This window comes from Petaurus breviceps, unplaced genomic scaffold, assembly GCF_028583685.1.
Source record: "Petaurus breviceps papuanus isolate PSGF00001 unplaced genomic scaffold, PetGlider_PUasm1.0 90763, whole genome shotgun sequence".
NCBI lineage: Eukaryota > Metazoa > Chordata > Mammalia > Diprotodontia > Petauridae > Petaurus > Petaurus breviceps.
Window position 1 is genome coordinate 7,453,080 of NW_027187340.1, and position 19,855 is coordinate 7,472,934.

The following is a 19,855-nucleotide window of genomic DNA, read 5'->3' on the forward strand; positions in this document are numbered from 1 at the left end:
CAGGCACTTAAAAGATATTAGTAATCTTAAAATTAGGAGCTATGAAGATCAGTAGAAACAGCAATCTGATTTTCAAGAGCAGAGGATGGGACAATTATCTCCCCCCTCCCCCCGCCAGATAATTGCTTGGCTGGTGACATATACCTTTAGCAGGATATATGTCAGGCGGGGCCTCTGGTTTTTTGGGAACAGCCACAGTCACTTTATTTTCAGGGACAATCTCTCTAGGAGCTTCAGGCACTTGAAAGATATTAGTATTTTTATACTTAGGAGTTATGTTGTTCAATAGAGATATAAAAATATTTCCAAGAACAAAAATAAAGACATCTTTCCAAGTTACTTGACTAGTGATATATACCTTTTGCAGGTGGCACTTCTGACTTTTTGGTGACAGCCATGGGCATTTTCTTTTCAGGAATGACTTCTTGGGGCAATTCATACACTTTAAAGATATTAGTATTTTTACACTTAGGGGTTATGAAATTTAATAGAAACATCAAAACATTATCAATAACAGAAGACAGGACATCCTTATTTCAGAATTGATTCAGTAGTGACCTATACCTTTAGCAGGTGGGGCTTCTGGCTTTTGGGGGACAGTCACAGTCACTTTCTTTTCAGGGACAACTTCTTTGGGAGCTTCAGGCACTTGAAAGATATTAGTGATTTTAAAATTAGCAACTGTGAAGGTCAGTGGAAACATCAGTCTGATTTGAAGAGCAGAAGACAGATACTTCCTCAACATTATTTCACTGGGGACATATACCTTTAGCTGGTGGCACTTCTGTTTTAGGGAGTACAACAGCGGGCCCCTTCTCTTCATGTAATACTTCTTTGGCAGGTTCAGGAACTTCAAAGATATTAGTAATTTTAAAATTAGGAGTGATGAATATCAGTAAAAACATCCATCTAATTTTCAAGAGCGTAGGACAAGACAGTTTTCTTTCATAATTACTTCACTGGTGACAGATACCTTTAACAGGTGGGGCTTCTGGCTTTTTGGGGAGAGCCATACGGACTTTCTTTTCTGGGATAACTTCTTGGGAAACTTCAGGCACTTTAAAGATATTAGTATTTTGAAAACTTAGAAGTTATGACACAATGGAAAACTAAAAAAATTTTCAGTAACAAGACATCTTTTTTTCTTTTAGGTTTACTTGACTGGTGATTATATCTTTAACAGGCTGGGTTTCTGGTTTGGGGGGAACAGCAACAGGTATTTTCCTTTCAAAGACGGCTCTTTGTGGGAACTTCAGACATTTTAAAGATATTAGTATTTTTATACTTGGGAATTAGGGAGTTCAGTGCAGACTTCAGAATATTTTCAGTAACAGAAGACAAAGCACTCTTCTTTCCAAATGACTGGTGACATATACCTTTAGCAGGTCGAGTTTCTGGTTTGGTGGTGATAGTCACAGGCATTTTCTTTTCAGGGACCACTTCTTTGGGGGCTTCAGGCACTTTGAAGATATTAGTAATTTTACACTTAGGAGTTAGACATAATACATACACAGTAACACTAATGTTTAAAGCTAGTAGGGTTTCCCCCTCAAAATCCATTGGGTGGAGCATATATACCTTGAAATGGTTTTACTTCTGGCTTTTGAAGTTCTTTTCTTTCAGGGACAGCTTCTGGGCTAGATTCAGGCACTTTAAAAATATTGGTATTTTTATTTTTAGGGGTTATGAAAAACCAGTAGAAACAATAACTATATCCATAAACCCAAAATTATTTTGAAGTTGAGAAAGAATTTGGTCTACCCACAATATGATAAGTAATAAATAATATATACCTTTAGGTGGTGACCATTCTTGCTTTTTGGGGACTGGCACAGTTATTTTCTCTTCAGGGACATCTTTGGGATACTCAGGCACTTAAAAGATATTAGTATTTTTACACTTAGCAGCTATGAAAAGCAGTTAAAAATATTCATCAGAGTTACACATCACACTAGTTTTCAAGAATAGGTTTGTTTTTTTCTTTCTCTAATCCAAATGAAACCTTTCACAGGAAAAGTTAACTGGTTATTTGGTGACAAGACTAGACATTCTTTTCAGAAAGAGTTTTCTTGGTCACCTCAGGTACTTAAAATATTAATTTTGATTTTAGAAATAATAAAGAATACAGAAAATCATACCAGAGAAAATATATCTTATACTGGCTTTTAAATTTTTAATACCACAGGGAACCTTTTCATTTCAGAATCTGGTGAGTAATAGGAGGAAATTCCTATTCTAGATATTTAATAACTGTTTGTGCATATCCTGCATGTTCTGGTACATCCAGTAATGTTCTGGGAAAGGACTGACTTGTCTAAAATCTAGGAATTTACTACATCTTATATTTTCTATGATACACTTTGCTTTAAGAGAACTGGCTTGGTATGGTGGCTGGAGGACTAGCCTTTACATCAGGAAGACCTGGCTTTAAGCCCTGCTTGACCACATTCAAATTATGTGACTACAAGAAAGTCACTTAATGTTTCAGTGCCTTAGCTTTCTAAGTTGCTAAGATATTGATGAGTTGCTGCTCTGGAGAGAGGGAATATCCACATTGGGAATTTCCTATCTGATAGAATCACAGATAAAAACTAGAAAAAAAACACTTGCTCTAACATGAGATATCTTTTCTTTCTAATTTATTTGTTATTTTAGCTATTAATTTGAGAGGAATGATGCAGACTAGTGTGTCATCTGGGACTTCTTTCTGTACTTCATGTACTTTGAAAACGCTAAGTATTTCACATTAAGGTATGCATAAGGAAAGGGACAGCTAGATGGTACAGAGAGCCAGGCCTCATGTCAGGGAGATCTGAGTTCAAATCCTGCCTCAGATACTTACTAGGTATGTGACACTGGATAAGTGACTTAAACCTTATTTGCCTCAGTTCCTCTTCTGTAAAATGGGGACACACTGGAGAAGGAAATGGCAAACCACGCCAGTATCTTTGCCAAGAAAATCCCATGGACAAAGGTTATGGGGTCACACAGAGCTGGATACTGCTGGAAGACTGAACAATAACCACAAATATAAAGTCTATAAACAGAGAAAATACGTATAAGGCCTCCAGATAGCCTTTTTATTATTATGTCTACTCAGTAATATAAGAAAATCACCATTATGGATGTTTTAAAAATGGTTTTATATATTCCAGTGAATTTTACATAGTTTCAAAGCAAAGGACAGACCTGTTTAAAAAAAGAGATTGTGGGACAAAAAATTAAAGGGACAGGATCAACATATGGCTTTAATAAGTTCTTGTTCTATATGGTATTCTGGAAGGATATCAACTGTGATTAAAACAATGAGGGTAATAATAGTTTATCAACGTCTCATTGCCCTCTGGCTACTCTTTAAGCCTGTAAATCATTTGGCAAGTATAGATGGCGGAAAGGGAAAGGTTCCTCTTCTCCAGTTCCTTCCAGCTCAGTGTGGATTAGAGTGAATAGTGTATTAATGACATCATAGGTGCAATATATAAAATAAATAGAAAGTATATCATATTAGTGAGTCTTAGGATTTTAGGATCTGGAAGAGACCTTGGGGGCCAGGCCATCTAGTCCAGCTCTAATTTTTCAGAAGAGGAAACTGAGAAAGGTTAAGTGATTTATTCAAGCTCACATAGATTAGAACCTAATTGAGGCAGGGGGTCTCTGACACTGGAACCAATGTTCTTTTCCCTGGACTACATTTGCACCTAATAATATTTTTATATTATTCCTATTATAGAAAAGCACTTACTTCACATTTTTGTTTCTAATGGTGTTTATTGTGGATCCCAAAAAGCAATTATAATTGACTCATACTAAATTTCTGGAATTTTCATATAACCTATGCTTATGGGGAGTTGATGCTTAGTTAAAGTCCATAAGAGGACTTCAGCACCATTTCACCCTGCATTTCAATCCCAAGTTTTCTGTTTCAGAGGAGGTGTGTTTAGTCAATTCAACCAGGTTTTAATGTCACAAAAGGTCGATGCAGCAATTTCTGCTCTGGGAGGAAACATATTTAATACTTTTTCTGTTAAGGATCCTATCTTTGGACACTTGCAATATACTCTAATGATATCAATGGATTTACTTTTATAAGTCATAACTATAAAAGGAAAATCTTATACCCCAAGCAATTTTCCATTGAATACAATTAATATTCTTCTCTACCCTATACTGTAAACTCTGATCTCTGGGGATCTGTACCTTGTGGAACTTTTAGTTTGGGAAAAACTTTCTCCTTTGAAAAAAATTCCTTGGTCCCTTTGGTATCTTTAAAGATATTAGTATTTTTATATTAGGCATCACAGATAAATGGAATGCATCTTTAACCACATTTAGACAAGTAACTTTCCAGAGTACAAGACAAGAAAATTATTTTTCTTCTGACTGGAATGAATGGGGAATGCTTTCTGGTGCTGGGGGCCTCTCCCTTTTAGGACTAGCAGGAAGTGCTTTCTCTGCAGCACTTTTCTCGGAGACCTCAGGCACTTTAAAGATATTAGTATTTTTAGATTTAGAAATTTCAGAGACATATTGAACTGGGACACAAGCCACATGTACACATCATAATTTTATCTTCAGGATTTGTACCTTGTGCTGAGGGAGCTTCTGGCTTTGGGGGCAAATGTGTAGGCAGTTTCTGCGCTGGGACAGCTTTCTTGGATACACCAGATACTTTAAAGATATTAGTAGTTTAGCATTTAGTAAGTCCAAAAATTATAGAAGAAATAGTAAATGTGTTTCTTTAGAGTACAGAAAAAGTTGCTTCTTCAGAATTTGATTATTTACAGATACCTTCTGTTGGAAGTTTCTCTGTTATTTTAGGAATAGGCTCCAATATCTCCTCTTCTTGGGTGAATTTTCGGGGTGCACTGGGCTCTTTAAAGATATTAGTATGTTGAGACAATGTTAACATTTAGTAGTTAAGAAGACAGAGAAAATATTATGCAAGTAGATACACAATGTAATTTTCGAGTCTTGAAGTCAAAGATTTTCTTCTGGATTTAGTGTTGGCAAAATGTACCTTTAGCAGATAGAACTTCTTTCTTTTTAGGAATGGTCACAGAGATTTTCTCTTCTGGGATGGCTTTCTTGGGCAGCTCAGGCACTTAAAAGATATTAGTAAGTTAATATTTAGGAATGATGAAGAGAAATGGGAAATATCAAGCTTTCAGGATCAAAGACAACCTTTTTTTAGATTTAGGTCATGGCTGATGTCTACCTGTATTGGGTTAGATCCCTTACTTTTAGGAAAAATACAACAGATATAGTTTCTTTTTTCTTTCAGGACCAATTTTTTGGGCTCTTCATGTAATTAAAAAGATATTAGTTCTTATACACTTAGAGGAGTTTCAAAGATACAAAAGGAACAGTAATAATGACATGACATGACATGATACATATATATATATATATATGTATATTACTAAAATCACTAAATCACTAAAGTTAAAGTTGGTTAAAAATAATGATAATAATAGATTTAGAATGTGAGATTATGATCTGTGGTCCTTTGCTCATCAAAATAGGCAATCTATGAGTCTGGGGTAAAACTCTTTTCCATTCTGTTAAAAACTCCCATTACCCACTATATTTTGGTGCTCTAATTAATCCAAATTCTCCATTCTACTCGGCCTCTAACAAATTAGTTTCGATTGCTACTAGTATTATTCCTTGCTTGTCTCAGTGCATAAACAACAATTGAGAGTCTAGAGGAGTCTCCTGGCTTTGTCAGATATAAATGAAGGTGAGTTTCTGGTATTTTTCTTCATCTTTTACACTTCATATAATTTGAAGTTCTACAAATTAAGATATATATGAAAAGTAAATCTCTGGGTTTTTAGAAACCACTTTTGGTCTTTTCTGGGATAGCTTCCTAGGCCTCAGGGACTTCAAAGATATTAGTACTTTTATTGTTATGAATTCATTCAGGAATGAACATAAAGTATTAAGAATTTGAAGGATGAGGGAAATACAGAGTTTGCAAAGGCACAGACACACAGACACACACATTCTCTCTAAACCATATGTACAATATAATCTCAGACATATAAATAAAGGACATTTATTCCACCATTGTGAAAGAAGTCATAGATACCTTTAGCAGGTGGTTCCTCTGGTTTTTTGGGAACAGCAACTGGAACTTTTGCTTCTGGAACAATTTTCTTTGGTACTTCAGGCACTTTAAAGATATTAGGGTTTTTAAAAATTATTTTTGAGAATTCCAAAATTGGAATATCAACATAAAATATTGAGAGAAATAAAAGAGACATTTGACAAAGGATATCCATAGGTAGATTTGCTTAATAATTTCTTGATTTGTGCATGTTAACATCCTGGTTATGTTTTATTTTTCTATTATCATTTATAGGATACTCATTTGTAGTACTTAGCAGCCAACTTTTCCAAAGGAAGTTGTTGGGGCAGTTAGGTGGCACAGTGAATAGAGTACCAATCTGGGAGACAGGAGGACCCGAGTTTAAATCTGACCTCAGACATTTAATACTTACTAGCTGTGTGACCTTAGGCAAGTCACTTAACCACAACTGCCCTTCCTTTCTCCCTCCAAAAAGACCAAAAAAAAACCCCAAAGGAAGTTGTTTTGGTAGGAAGAAGAAAATCTCTTCTATAAATAGTTAATATTAATATTATCAGATTAGGTAAGTGTTGCTTTCATGGTCTCTATTTCATAGGAAGTGAAGTGAGGTAGGAACAAGCAATTCTATAGTGCCTACTATGTACCAGGCACTGTACTACATGCTTTTTACAAATATTACTCCATTTAATCTTTACAATAACATTGTGCAGTAGGTGCTAATATTATACTCATTTTACAATACAGGAAAGTGAGCCAAACAGAGGTTAAGTGACTTACTCAGGGTCACACAGTTTATATGTCTCTATCCAGATTTCAACTCAGGTCTTCTTGACTCTACTGCCCTACCAGCTACTTCTGGCTCTAGTCACCTATCATTACCCCTGGCCTCCACCAAATCCCAACTTTTTAACCTGTCCTTAGAGGGCAATATAGTGAAAAGGGTGCTGGGTTCAAATACTACTTCTTTTTTTTTAAGCAATTGGGGTTAAGTAACTTGCTCAAGGTTACATGGCCAGTTTTTTTGTGTGGGTGTTAAGTATCTGAGGCCGGAATCAATCCCAGGTCTCCTGACTCCAGGCCAGCGCTCTTATTCACTGCACCACATAGCTGCCCTCTTAAACCATTCTCTTTGTCATTTTTTTTTGTTGTTGCTTTTTGGAGGGCAACTGGGGTTAAGTGACTTGCCCAAAGTCACATGGCTAGTAAGTGTGTTAAGTATCTGAGGCTGGATTTGAACTCTGGTCCTCCTGACTCTCCAAATCCTACTTCTAATGCTTGATATTGCTGTGACCTCAGGCAAATCACTTTCCTCCCTGGGCTCAGTTTCTTCAACTGGAAAAATGATGGAGTTGACCTAGACGGTCTCTGAGGTCCCTTCCAGATCCAGATCTCCAATTCTATAGTATAAGCATGTTATTCAATATAAAATTAAACTAAATTCCAAAATCATCCCCTTACACATGATGACTTATAGAAAGAAGAGCAGTCTACACCCCTTCTCTCCATGAACGGAAAAAAAAACTGTCATTTATACTTTGGATAAAGAAGAACAAAGAACAAAAGACCTGGAGATTATCCTTGCCATATATTATAAGGAAGGTATGTACCTTTAGCTGGAGGAGGGGCTTCAGGTTCCTCTGGAACAGGTATCATCTTTTCTGGAATGACCTTCTTGGGCACCTCTGGCACTTTAAAGACAGTAATTTTTTTCTTAATTTTGCAAATTGCAAAGGTTTGTAAACTAACAAGATACAAGAAGTATAGAGACACAGATCAAAGCATTGCTAAAAAGTAGGAAGATGCAGACAGCTCCATCACACACATCATTATGATTGAGATGCCTGAATTTTGACAGCAAATAGAAAACCATAGAAGCCCAAGGGAATCTTTTGTTTTTAGAACAAGCAAACCAGTTATTTATTTGACAAAAACTGAATGAGCAGTGTACCTTTAGGAGGTGGTACTTCTGGCTTTTTTGGTGGAGTAATTTGTACTTTCTCTTCTGTGATAACTTTCTTGGTCACCTTGGGCACTTTAAAGATATTAGTTTATTTTAAGTTGGAAAATTTTTAAGAGACATATAAAACATTAACAGAACACAGACATCAAAAGTACTAAGAATGTGACAAATAAAAGACAAACATCAATTTGTGACATACGGACATGTCTGAGCAAAGAATTTATCTCAACAGAAGGGGTTGGGGATCACCTGGACATTGGTAAAGATTTAGAACTTTAGTTTGTGTTATTTGGAGAGTCTCAGGTAGATTAACTGATATTTTCTTTACTGTAAAAACTTCCTTAGGGACCTTACTTTAAAGATATTAGTTGGTTTTAGAGATTTCAAAAATACAGGACATAGAAAGAAAGCACAAAACAGAACATAAAATCATAAAGCAACGAAGGTCCTAACTTTACGTGCACATTTTACCACAAGCTTAAATGAGAAGAACCTCTTAATAAATGAAATACCTTTTGCTGGTGGCTCTTTTCGAGGTACAATGGTAGGTTGTTTTTTGGGAGGGATGACTTTCTCAGCAATTTTAGGCCCTTCAAAGATATTAGGGTTTGTTTTGATTTTGTTTAGAAAATTTAAATCCTGAAAAAAATCTCTTAATATTATACAATACTAATCCAAAAGGTGATGTTAGGGAAACAAAGTAAAACATTTTTCACTTATATTAATAGTGATTCATTTTTGTACATGCTCCGAATCATAATGCTTTATAAACCTTTCATTTGTAGCAAGAAAATATAAGCTTTACAATGGCAGAGCATGTTTAAATTTTATCTTTGTATTCCTAGCACCTGGAATAGTGTCTTGTTCTTAGTAGGCACATAATAAATATTTGTTCAACTGAATTAAATATCCATAATCTTCTAGTGTACATAATGGCAGATATATGTGTATATATACATATATACACACATACACATATGTATTCTTATATTTTGTATATCATTTGATTTTTCCAGAAGGATAAAATGGATGCTACATATTTTAATATTTTTTACTTTAATTTCTTCTTGATATCAATAAACTGTTCTGCTTTATTGAAATTTGTATTACTATAAGAATTTCAATTTTTTGATGCTTTTAAGAAAATATTAAAACAAACAATAAAAAGATTCAAGACTCTGATACTATTATCTTTAGACAATGTCTATATAAGACTGTAATAACCAGTGAAAAGCTTAGTTAAGAAATGAATTGTTTCACCTTTATGTTTGATTTTTTTCTTCTGCTGCTGAACTAATTAGTTCTTTGGCTGTATTTAACTAGTTATTTTGAGATTGGTAGCAACTTAAGTCAAGTTCAAAAATGATTAGTAGCTAGGTCCTAATACAGCAAAACTGACTCTTGACAAATTGATAAGGATAAATTAATTTTTCCTGTAGAAAGCAAACTTGGATTGATATGTTTCTGGGAAATTCACATCTATTTCCTTCCAATATGTGGGCCAAAGAATTAAAATTTTCCTGATTCTCTTGCAGAAAGGATATTAAGATATAAGCATATAATCTAAAGGGAGGCTATGTTTTTAAAGAACGTTAGTGACAGTGAGATGTGAAGAGTAAGAATGACTGCAGAATGCTGTATACCTTTCTCAGGAGGCGTGGGCTTGACAGGCTCTTCCACGTCTTCAACTTCAATTACTTCTTTGACTCTATAGACTTCTTCAATTTCTAGAACTTCTTCCTCTCTATGCTCTTCTTCAACGTCAAAGAACTCCTCCTCCTCTTCCTCAAAGAACTCCTCTACTTCTTTGGCCTCTATAAATTCTTCAAATTCTTGTTCTATCTCTAGCACTTCTTGTACTATTTCTTGTTTGTGGAAGACAACTGATACTTTTTCTTCTTGGAAGGTTTTCTTTGCAATTGTCTCCACTTGAAGAGATTTGGAGCAGGGCATAAAAAACGAGGGTGAAAGTTTACAAAGAAACGTTACGAGAACCGTGAAAAAAAGTTACATGGGAAACACACACGCTACACATTCAAACCAAAGCTCGCAATAAGAATTGTTGTTGGTACCTTTTGCAGGGGCAACCACCTCCTTTTTAGGTATAAGAACCTTCTTTTCTGGTACTTTCTTGGATACTTCAGGCACTTTAAAGATAGAGTATTCATTTTTTAAGAATGTAAAACATTAAGATGAACCTAGTAACATATAAAGCAAGGTAATATACACCACGGCACTCAAGAGGAATAGCAGACAGAGACAACAGGGACAACACAAATACATATTGAAGAAAAGATGAAGATGAGGCGCATTATTTAATAAGCCAAAGAGAAGAATATATACCTTTAGCTGGAGGAGGCTCTTTTTTCTGAACAACAGGTACTTTTTCTTCAGGTACAGGTTTCTTTGTCACTTTAAAGATATTAGGAATTTTTTTTTTAGTAATTTTACAATGCTGACATTTAAAAATAAAAATAACAAAGAAAACACTTATAATAAAAAATTACAGGAATAATGTTGTGGGATGTTAGTTATGAGCTACTGTTTTCAAGTAAACAGAGATCTTTTCCCATATCACTACTTTGGGCTAATCAAACTTCAGGTTCTTTAAGAGGCCCTTGTAACACTCCCTTTACTAATAACAGAACTCACTCATGTAGGATCTGCTTCAGTAGTCCTTAAGGAAGAAAATGCTGTTTGAAGTAATCATTGTCAAACATTAATTTGGAGCTCACATGTGCAGTGTTCTTTAGGGCACTACTTTACTATGATTCTTTTTAATCAAGAAAAGGACTATACAATTGGAATATGGAGGAAGATATTTTCCTCCTATCAGATAATTTAAAGTGGTTTTGTAATAGAGATGGAATATTGGACCTCATTCCTTACTGATGGAACACTGGACAAAAGATTATGGTAGAAATATTAAAATCATCTAATGATTTGTCTGTACTCCTAAATCATTCTTTTTGAAAGTCAGCTACCAAAAATTAGGACTTTTTTTTAGAGTGGCCAGCAGAGGGAGAAATGCATAGCAGTGTCCTGTAGAATAATTTCAGTGGAAATCTATACTTTCTTCTCAGGCCAAGGAATAAACTATTTCTTCTTTCTGAGTCAATGAAAGAAGAGAATATTTAGGAAAGAATCATGAAGAAAAATTTAGGTTATAAAGTAAATACGTACTCAGGTATTTTCATGAAGAAACTGATAAAGTAACATGTGAATGCCTGTGATATCACTAATAATTATCCTTATGTTGAAAAAGTAAAATAAGTATATGGAAAAAATGCATATTTGTATGAGGCTGCTGCTTGTGTCAGTCACAACTTTGCCATTTAAATGACTGTGTGGATGCCGAGTTTGTTTTCTGTTTTCATGATATTGGTTATACCTTTAACTGGTGCAGGCTTCTCTTTTTTAGGAGTGACAGCAGGTGCTTCAGGGACAGCTTTCTTAACCACCTCAGGCACTTGAAAGATATTTGATAAGTAATTAAAGATTTTTGTGCAGACAAGACAAAAACAACAACAATACAGTAATAAATAAAAACCACACCGAATTTTAAAGTTAAAAGATTTTGGATATCTAATGATTCTTTGACTTTGTCTTTCAAAGGTAAAATACTATGTGCTCTAAAATGTGAGCAGAGTCTAAAATGCAAATAAGGGATTCATTTCAAGAATAATGGCTTAAGTTAAAATAAAAGATTCCATTTTGCTCAAAGGTAGATTTCTCAAATTCCATTTTTAAGGGAAGAGGAAGGATTGAGAACTAGGATAGAATATAGATTTGTAACCCTGTCAATAGAAAATGTCAACTAAAAGAGGGGGAAAGCATCCCATCTCCCACAATAATGTATATTTGAACAAATAGCTATAATTGGAATGAAATAAAGAGCACTTCAACCATCCAATTAGAGAGCTTCAATTTTCAGCAATAATCTTTTACCAACTATAATTCACCAAAAAATCCAAAACAGCAAACTTCAGAAAACCGCCAAGGATGGATTAAATACTAAGAAAGATCAGAGGCCTGACGGTATTTAGAGAGCTCAATCCTCATATAATATTGATGTACCTATAGGTGGTGAAACTTCCTCAACCTCCTCTATGATAGGAACTTCTTCAGGTATCTCCTCCTCTGGAAGAATTTCCTCAGGTTCTTCAGGCACTTAAAAATATCAGTGGTTTTGTGAGTTATTTTGATAATTTAATGAATATGTGACTAAAACCGATAACAAAATTCATCTTAATGCTGACCATACAGGTTGATTGCTACAGACCAGGTAAGCATATATCAACCATGAAAAAACATTTTTTTTAAATCATTTTACAAATTGTATGAGCTATGCTGAATCATAGAATGTCAGGACTAGAAGAGGCCTGAGAGACCATCTAGTCAGCCACCTCATTTTACAGATAAGGAAAACAAGTCCAGATTATCTGAATAGGTTCAGAGATGATGAAGAACAGTGCAAAAACACTGTGCATGGAGTAAGAAAGACCAAAGTTTAAATTCTGGCTCCAAGATTTACTAGCTAGATGGCCACGGGCAGATCACTTCATTCTTCTAAAAGCCTCACGTTCCTCATGTGGACTGGTTTGGTCTCCCTGTTTCCTAAAATCCCCAGCTTTCTTTAAGACTCAGCTCAACTGCCTGATTGCTCAGGAGGCCTTACCTGGTGTTTCCTAGTGCTTTTCCTTCTAAGATTACCTCATTTCTATTTTGTGTATATCTTGTATGTTATACATTAGAATGTAAACTCCTTGAGGGCAGGAACTGTTGTTTTTTTTTTTTTTCTTTATATCTCCAACACTGAATATGGTTCCTGGCATGTATTAAGTGCTTAACAAATACTTGTTAACTGACTGATTAAAATAGGTCTAATAACACTTTTAGTATCTACTCACAAGCTTGTTGTGAAGAAAAATGCTCTTAAAACCTGACAGCAGTATATAAATGTGACCTGTTGTTTTTATTATTGCATCAAGTTGTATACAGCCTATTAGTTGAAGAATTTGAACTACAATCAGGATCTTTTCCAAGCCTAGTCATTTTTCTGTCACATCACAATGGTCTCTTTTCAGTGAATACTTAATTTTATTAGTCTGATTTATGCCTATTCAGGGCAGCTAGAGGCACAGTGGACAGCAGATAGGGCCTGGAGTTGAATTCAAATCTGACCTCAGACACTTACTAGCTGTGTGACCCTGGGTAAGATACTTAACCCTGCTTGCCTCAGTTTCCTCATCTGTAAAATGAGCTGGAGAAGGAAACGGAAAACCACTGCAATATCTTTACCAAGAAAACCCCAAATGGGGTCAAGAAGAGTCAGACACAACTGAAACAAACTTAACAACACCAACAAAATATGCCAATTCATAGATAAACATATAATGAATACAGAATTACACTTCACACAGATCACAGACAAAATTAAACAAAAAAAGAAAATTATCTCCCAAATTTTTTAGACCTAGTATAATCCTTCTTTTAGATGAACAAGAGTTTTTGTTTTTTGGTCTTGGATAGATATGCCAGTGCTGATTTTCACACATAGTTTATAACACAAAATATAAATTCAGTTTGCCAAACATTAGACAAATTAAGAAGATAGAAACATTAATCACTTAACCCCAATTGCCCCTCCAAAAAAAGGCAAAAAAAAAGAAAAAGACAGAAACATTCACAGATCAGATTTCTCTATAAACTTCGGAACTTATCTACCTTCATCTGGTGGAGCTTCCTCCTCTTGAGGGAGAATGGGTGGTGGTCTTTCCTCCACTTTCTTAGGTACCTCAGGAACTTTAAAGATATTAGTTGCTTTTAGGAACTTTGGAATACTTACAACACAGCAAGAACAAAAGAAACACAAAAGGGGCAAATTTTTGATTTTTCATCATAAGAAGGAAGAAATAAGAACAGACACATACATGATGGGACATTAACCTTTCCGCGAATGGGTTAGTAAGATTTTTCTTTTTAGAAGAAAGGTTTACATTACAACACTCTAAATTCATTCAAGAGGTTATCTACCTTTTGGTGCGGGGGCCTCTACTTTTTTGGGGATACGTGCTTCAGGAACTGGTTTCTTAGTCACTTCTGGCACTTTAAAGATATTTGGATTTAGTATTTTTTTTTTATTTTGGGGTAGACCCAACAACCACAAAGTCAGCATAATCACAAAAGATGACACCAAATACAAACTCCATATATAAACATAAATGCAACTCAAGGAACACACATTTGGACATTTATGACAAGTGAAAGATACGAGCAAAGGTGCGTTAGTTACATATGATCATAGCTAGCTAATCTAGGGGATGAAGTACCTTTGGCTGGGGGGGGCTCCACTTTCTTAGGAACAGGGGTGGGGACTTTCTTCTCAGGCACAGGTTTCTTAGGCACCTCTGGTACTTTAAAGAAATTAATTATTTTAGGAATCCATTTCAGACACCCAAAGACAGTAAATACATAAAAATGCTAAACTGGGTTAGAACAAAAATATATATTGACACATGGCTGACATTGACTTTACTGTTGATGGAAAGAATGGAATAACAAACTTTAATCAGCTTATAAGTTGAGGTACCTTTGGGTGGAGGGGCCTCTTCTTTCTTGGGAATGGACACCTTTTTCTCAGCCACTTTCTTCTTTGGAACCTCAGGCACTTTAAAGACATCATTCCACGACAAAAATTTCATATTGAGTTGAAAAGACACATCATAAAGAACAACAACACATATAGGACATAAAGGGTAAGGACAATGACCCCTGATCAAAACCCCCCCAACCTGCCCCTGCCCCAACTCTAGACACAGACAAAAGGAAAGACAGCACTCTAGTAAAGAACATGAAGGGAATGACCAGTTCTGAACATTATGGTGGAGTTAGGTTGTAAAGTCTGATCTGGGCAGCAGTTCATTTGATTTTTGGATAGCAAATATGGTTAAATCTTTTAATTGGTATGTGAATTACTCAGCAAACATCTGCATAACATCCCTGGCTTAAAATCTATATCTAGGTAGCTAGGTAACATTAGATCGAATAAATCTTTTTTCCCCCCTGATTTCACTATTAATCTGCCTGCTAGATTGGGTATGTATATGCTACTCCAAAAGGAGTAGCAATGGATACTGTTGAAACCATAGCAAGTAACATTATTAAACTGCAAAGCAAAGGAATCCTAATTTCATTCCACACATTGATTTTCCCCCATTGTACTGTCAAGATAATCTATACTCCTGGAGGGCAGGGTGTGTTTTGTTTTTGTCTTTGTACTTAGAAGATTTCACACAGGGCCTGGAACACAGTAAATGCTCAATAAATATTTGTCAAATAACCATATTTAGAGGATATAGCTCTTAATGGTAGCTGCAACTATGCATGTATACACATATACTGATACATACATATATAATTTATATATAATCCATTAAAAGATGTTTAAGCATCAGTATAAAGTATTGTTGCTCAGTGTTGTGATTTCTTTATCCAACACTGGGGACTTACTCTTTTTTTTGGTATTTTAACTTTTTTTTTGGAGGGTAGAAGGTAGGGCAATTGGAGTTAAGGTACTTGCTCAAGGTCACATGGATAATTTTGTGTTATGTGTCTGAGGCCAGATTTGAACTCAGGTCCTCCTGCCTCCAGGGCCGGTGCTCTATTCACTGTGCCACCTAGGCGCCCCTTCTGTTATTTTAAAAATGCCATGGTTTAGTGAGTAAATGATGGAGTTTTGGCAGATCTTTTTTTCTTCTCCAAGTTTTTATAGGGTTAAATTAGCCCAGGCACTGCTTAATTTTCACACACTTAGAATTTTCATCTATCAGAGTAAAAAGGCAGTGAACATAGAGTGCTGGGACCAGAGAAGGCCTCAATTCAAATCCAGCGTGGGGACAAATCACTTAACCTCTCTCAGCTTTAGTTTCCCCAACTGGAAAATGAGAATAATTATAGCAGTCACCTCCTGGGACTATTGTGAAGATCAAATGAGGTAATATTTATAAAGTGTTTAGCAGAGTACCTGGCACATTGCATCTCTATGTAAATGCTAGCTATTATTATTATTACTATTAATTAATTATTATTATAACTGATAGTAATATGGACACCGCTACCACTTAAGCTCATTTTTTCACTTTTGAGCAACATAGTAAAATCAATAAAAAGAAATAATCTGAATTCAGTGCATTTTAATGCAGTTTGAAAAGCAAAATTAGGAATGCCCTAACTGAATTTCATAGGCAGTTGCTTTACTGAAACCCAATTCCATCATAACTGTTCTGGAAAGAAATGGGAATAAAGGCTATAAGATAAGGAACATTCTCTTGGGCTTTTTATACCTTTGGCTGGTGGAGCTGCCACTTTTTTAGGGACAGGGACCTTCTTCTCTGGTACAGGTTTCTTAGGCACCTCAGGCACTTAAAAACATTATATTTAAATAAATTAAAAAACCACATTCAAAGGACACATTACAGAAAAAAAACCCCACATAAACACAGAACTTCCAGAAAGATGTCAAAGAACTTTCAAGAATAAAACCACACAAAAATACGGAGAAGACATGAGATAGATGACAGAGAAAGAAGAATTAAGTTGGTGGCAATGATGTTCTGGAGAACTTCAAACGAGACCTGATATACCTGGTACGTGCACAGGTATCTCTGGTTTCACTTCTTCCTCAGGTGGAATTTCTTCTTCAATTGGAACTTCCTCTTCCTCCTCTTCAGGAGGAAGTTCTTCTTCCTCCTCCGGGGGAATTTCTTCTTCCACAAGTGGAACTTCTTCCTCCTCCTCCTCCTCCTCCTCAAAGGGAACTTCCTCTTCTTCAGGGACAATCACAGGAACAGGGACTGGCTCGGGTTTCTTTGGCACTTTAATGACATGATTTGATTTTTTTTAACTTAGTTTAAATAGAGAGCACTCAGAACAAAAGGACAGCACGAAGAAAGAAATAATAGACGCGATAAAACAGCAAAAAATAAATTCAAAAGAAACTCTACAAGACATTAATTTCAAATAGTGAGACTCATGAACACGATGAACAGCTTTCTCCTTGCAATAATTTTGTGATAGATGAATGTACCTTTGACTGGAGGAGCTTCTACTTTTTTCGGAACAGGTACCGGTTTTTCTTCAGGGACAACTTTCTTGGGCACCTCTGGCACTTGAAAGATATTATTTGACTTTAAGAATGTATTCTTTTATATTTCTTATAGAAAGAGATTTAAAAAAAATACCAAGAAAGGAAAAGAGTCCAAGTGTCTAAACTGTGAAACTTAACATGTATACATATTTCAGGTAGTATTCCATTCCTTTTAAACACAAAAGGACGGATGTAAATCTGGGTGAGCACATGTAAAATATGGGAGAGACTCTTTCCTGTACATTTAATTGGAGAAACAACGTACCTTTGGCTGGTGGAGGTTCCACTTTCTTCAAAACTGGGGTAGTCACCTTCTTCTCTGGTACCGCCTTCTTCTCTGGTACAGGTTTTTTAGGTACTTCGGGCACTTAAAAATATTATATTCAAATAAATATAGGGCCCTGCAATTGCTTTAGAGAGATTATTTTAACAATTTTATCTTTTTTATGCCACATGAAAATAATACATTAAAGTGCAGGGTCATAAACATGAAAGACAAGGGGAAAAAGTGGCCACTCCAGTATAAAGATAGCTTTTGAAATAAGATAAATTTATTCTTCTTGTGGGAAATGCTATTAAGGAGATTTCTGCCTGAAGGGCTGGAAATGAGACCCTCACACTTTATTTCATTTTGAAATGGAAAAAAAATGCTGTAGATACATCACAAGCATATATACCTTTGGCTGCAGGAGGTTCCACCTTTTTAAGCACAGGTACCGGGACTTTCTCTTCTGGTACAGGTTTCTTGGGTACCTCAGGAACTTTAAAAACAACATACTAGGTTAAGTATCTAGTGTTTTTAGAATCCAAAGCCATGACAATAGTATTATACATTACTATCTGAAACAGAAACATTGCTTTATTCTAGGTAGAATTAAAAATGACCACAATGATGATGGCTCCCTCCAACAGAGATGAAATGACACACACACACACACACACAGACACACACTCTCTAACACAGACTAGTGAGAACACAGTGTGTATCAGCTGTTAAATGACAACTTTCACTTATTTTGCTTTAAACATACACACATACACATATATTTACACACTTAATTTACATACATTTAATATTTTAATCAACATTCAATATTGGTCTACTTAATATATCCATATATGGATTAATTTTAAATAATCAGATACCCACATGTGAATATTTTAAATATATTCATATTGAATATTAAATAGTGCACCAACATTATTAACATAGTAACACATCAACAGTATATTAATTATTAACAACATATTAATACATAACTATATTTAACCCATATATTAAATAATATATCAATTTATGTGAATGTAGTAAATAGACTTATATGTTATAGTAAGAGATTATTGTAACATTGAAAAGAAAAACAAAACACCAAGCACAAGCACAATCCAAAGACAAATTTCAGAAGTATAAACACATAAAGTGTATTGTGACCAGTGGGGATGGTTCTTACCTTGGCACTAATACTACAATTAATTCAATGAAGTCTCTAATAGTCACTTAGAACTAGAAGAGATTTTTATGGAAGAGGAAACTGAAGCACAGAAGAAAGAGGAATTGACTAATCAAAGGTCACAGATGTTGGAAGTGGAAAAGTTGGGATATGAACCCCAAATCCTGTGTTTTTTCCACTCACTTTTAATAGCAAGGGGATTTTGCCAAAGGGAGCCTTATTGCTGTACCTGGATAAATCCTAATATAAATCTATGAATGCATCACAGGTAAATGTACCTTTAGCAGGTGGAGCCTTCTCTTTTTTGGGAACAGGCACAGGTACTTTCTCCTCTGGTTTCTTAGGGACCTCAGGAACTTTAAAGAGATTATTTTTATGTTAAGAAACTAATTGCCTAATCTTCACCAACAACATCATAATAGAGCACATTTCCAAGCTCAGTAACAACTACCCATTGACGTAGACTTACAAAAAACAAAGTAAATGTAACACAAAAATTTGGATGAAGGACTGTTCATTACATGCACAAAGTAAGTATGGCCCATGAATGGCTCTACCTTTGGCTGGTGGAGCTTCCTTCTTTTTGGGAACAGGGACAGGTTTCTTCTCCTCAACCACAGGTTTCTTTGGTACTTCAGGCACTTTTAAAGATATGATTTCCATTCAGAAAAGTTTGTGATGACATATCAAGACATATCAATGTAAAATAACCACAACGACTAAAGAGACAAGGCTAGACAGTTTATGAAAGGGGCTGTATCAAGAACAGGCTTTTTCAGTGAGGTGCTAACACTGAGGACCACCTCTCTGTCCCCAGCCCACTAAAGAGAGTTTGGCTGGTCTCTCTTGGCAAAAGAGGCCATATACCTTTGACTGGTTCTTCTGGTATCGCTTCTTCCTCAGATACAACTTCTTCCTCAGGAACAAATTCCTCTTCCTCCTCAGGGACATATTCCTCTTCCTCAGCTACAATTTCTTCCTCTGGTTCTACTTCTGGTTCTGGTTCCGGTTCCGGTTCTGGTATCTTAGGTACTTTGGGCACTTTAAAGATACCATTTATAGGTTGGCATTTTTCTTTTCAATTACATATCAAACCCAAAGAACTTGAAATGAGAGGCCCTTTGCTTTAGAAGAAATAATAACTTCCCCTCATTCCCCACAGAGACTCACTGAACATGAATGTAAACACTAAAAAAGATCAGAAA

At 35.4% G+C, this 19,855-nt stretch overlaps 1 protein-coding gene across 50 annotated transcripts in view; it reads right to left on the reverse strand.

Annotated features, from left to right (window-relative positions):
• TTN (titin) overlaps positions 1–19,855 on the reverse strand; it is a 324,829-nt gene that overhangs the window by 146,066 nt on the left and 158,908 nt on the right. For 36 of the 50 annotated variants that reach the window (XM_069068526.1, XM_069068527.1, XM_069068543.1 and 33 more), the window contains 30 exons: positions 19,518–19,691; positions 19,208–19,291; positions 18,929–19,006; positions 17,877–17,960; positions 17,465–17,566; positions 17,140–17,220; positions 16,697–16,927; positions 16,397–16,474; positions 14,644–14,721; positions 14,384–14,467; positions 14,088–14,159; positions 13,779–13,856; positions 12,129–12,221; positions 11,443–11,520; positions 10,395–10,463; positions 10,124–10,198; positions 9,695–9,979; positions 8,564–8,641; positions 8,040–8,123; positions 7,699–7,779; positions 6,092–6,175; positions 5,018–5,101; positions 4,789–4,872; positions 4,585–4,668; positions 1,794–1,874; positions 1,579–1,650; positions 1,377–1,460; positions 974–1,057; positions 767–850; positions 565–648 (listed from right to left, as the gene is read on the reverse strand). In XM_069068526.1, the coding sequence (XP_068924627.1) occupies positions 565–648; positions 767–850; positions 974–1,057; positions 1,377–1,460; positions 1,579–1,650; positions 1,794–1,874; positions 4,585–4,668; positions 4,789–4,872; positions 5,018–5,101; positions 6,092–6,175; positions 7,699–7,779; positions 8,040–8,123; positions 8,564–8,641; positions 9,695–9,979; positions 10,124–10,198; positions 10,395–10,463; positions 11,443–11,520; positions 12,129–12,221; positions 13,779–13,856; positions 14,088–14,159; positions 14,384–14,467; positions 14,644–14,721; positions 16,397–16,474; positions 16,697–16,927; positions 17,140–17,220; positions 17,465–17,566; positions 17,877–17,960; positions 18,929–19,006; positions 19,208–19,291; positions 19,518–19,691 (2,892 nt within the window). Of the gene's footprint in view, positions 1–358; positions 443–564; positions 649–766; positions 851–973; positions 1,058–1,376; positions 1,461–1,578; positions 1,651–1,793; positions 1,875–4,584; positions 4,669–4,788; positions 4,873–5,017; positions 5,102–6,091; positions 6,176–7,698; positions 7,780–8,039; positions 8,124–8,563; positions 8,642–9,694; positions 9,980–10,123; positions 10,199–10,394; positions 10,464–11,442; positions 11,521–12,128; positions 12,222–13,778; positions 13,857–14,087; positions 14,160–14,383; positions 14,468–14,643; positions 14,722–16,396; positions 16,475–16,696; positions 16,928–17,139; positions 17,221–17,464; positions 17,567–17,876; positions 17,961–18,928; positions 19,007–19,207; positions 19,292–19,517; positions 19,692–19,855 lie in introns of all 50 variants that reach the window. The other 14 variants (XM_069068552.1, XM_069068551.1, XM_069068554.1 and 11 more) reach the window with 12 other exon arrangements.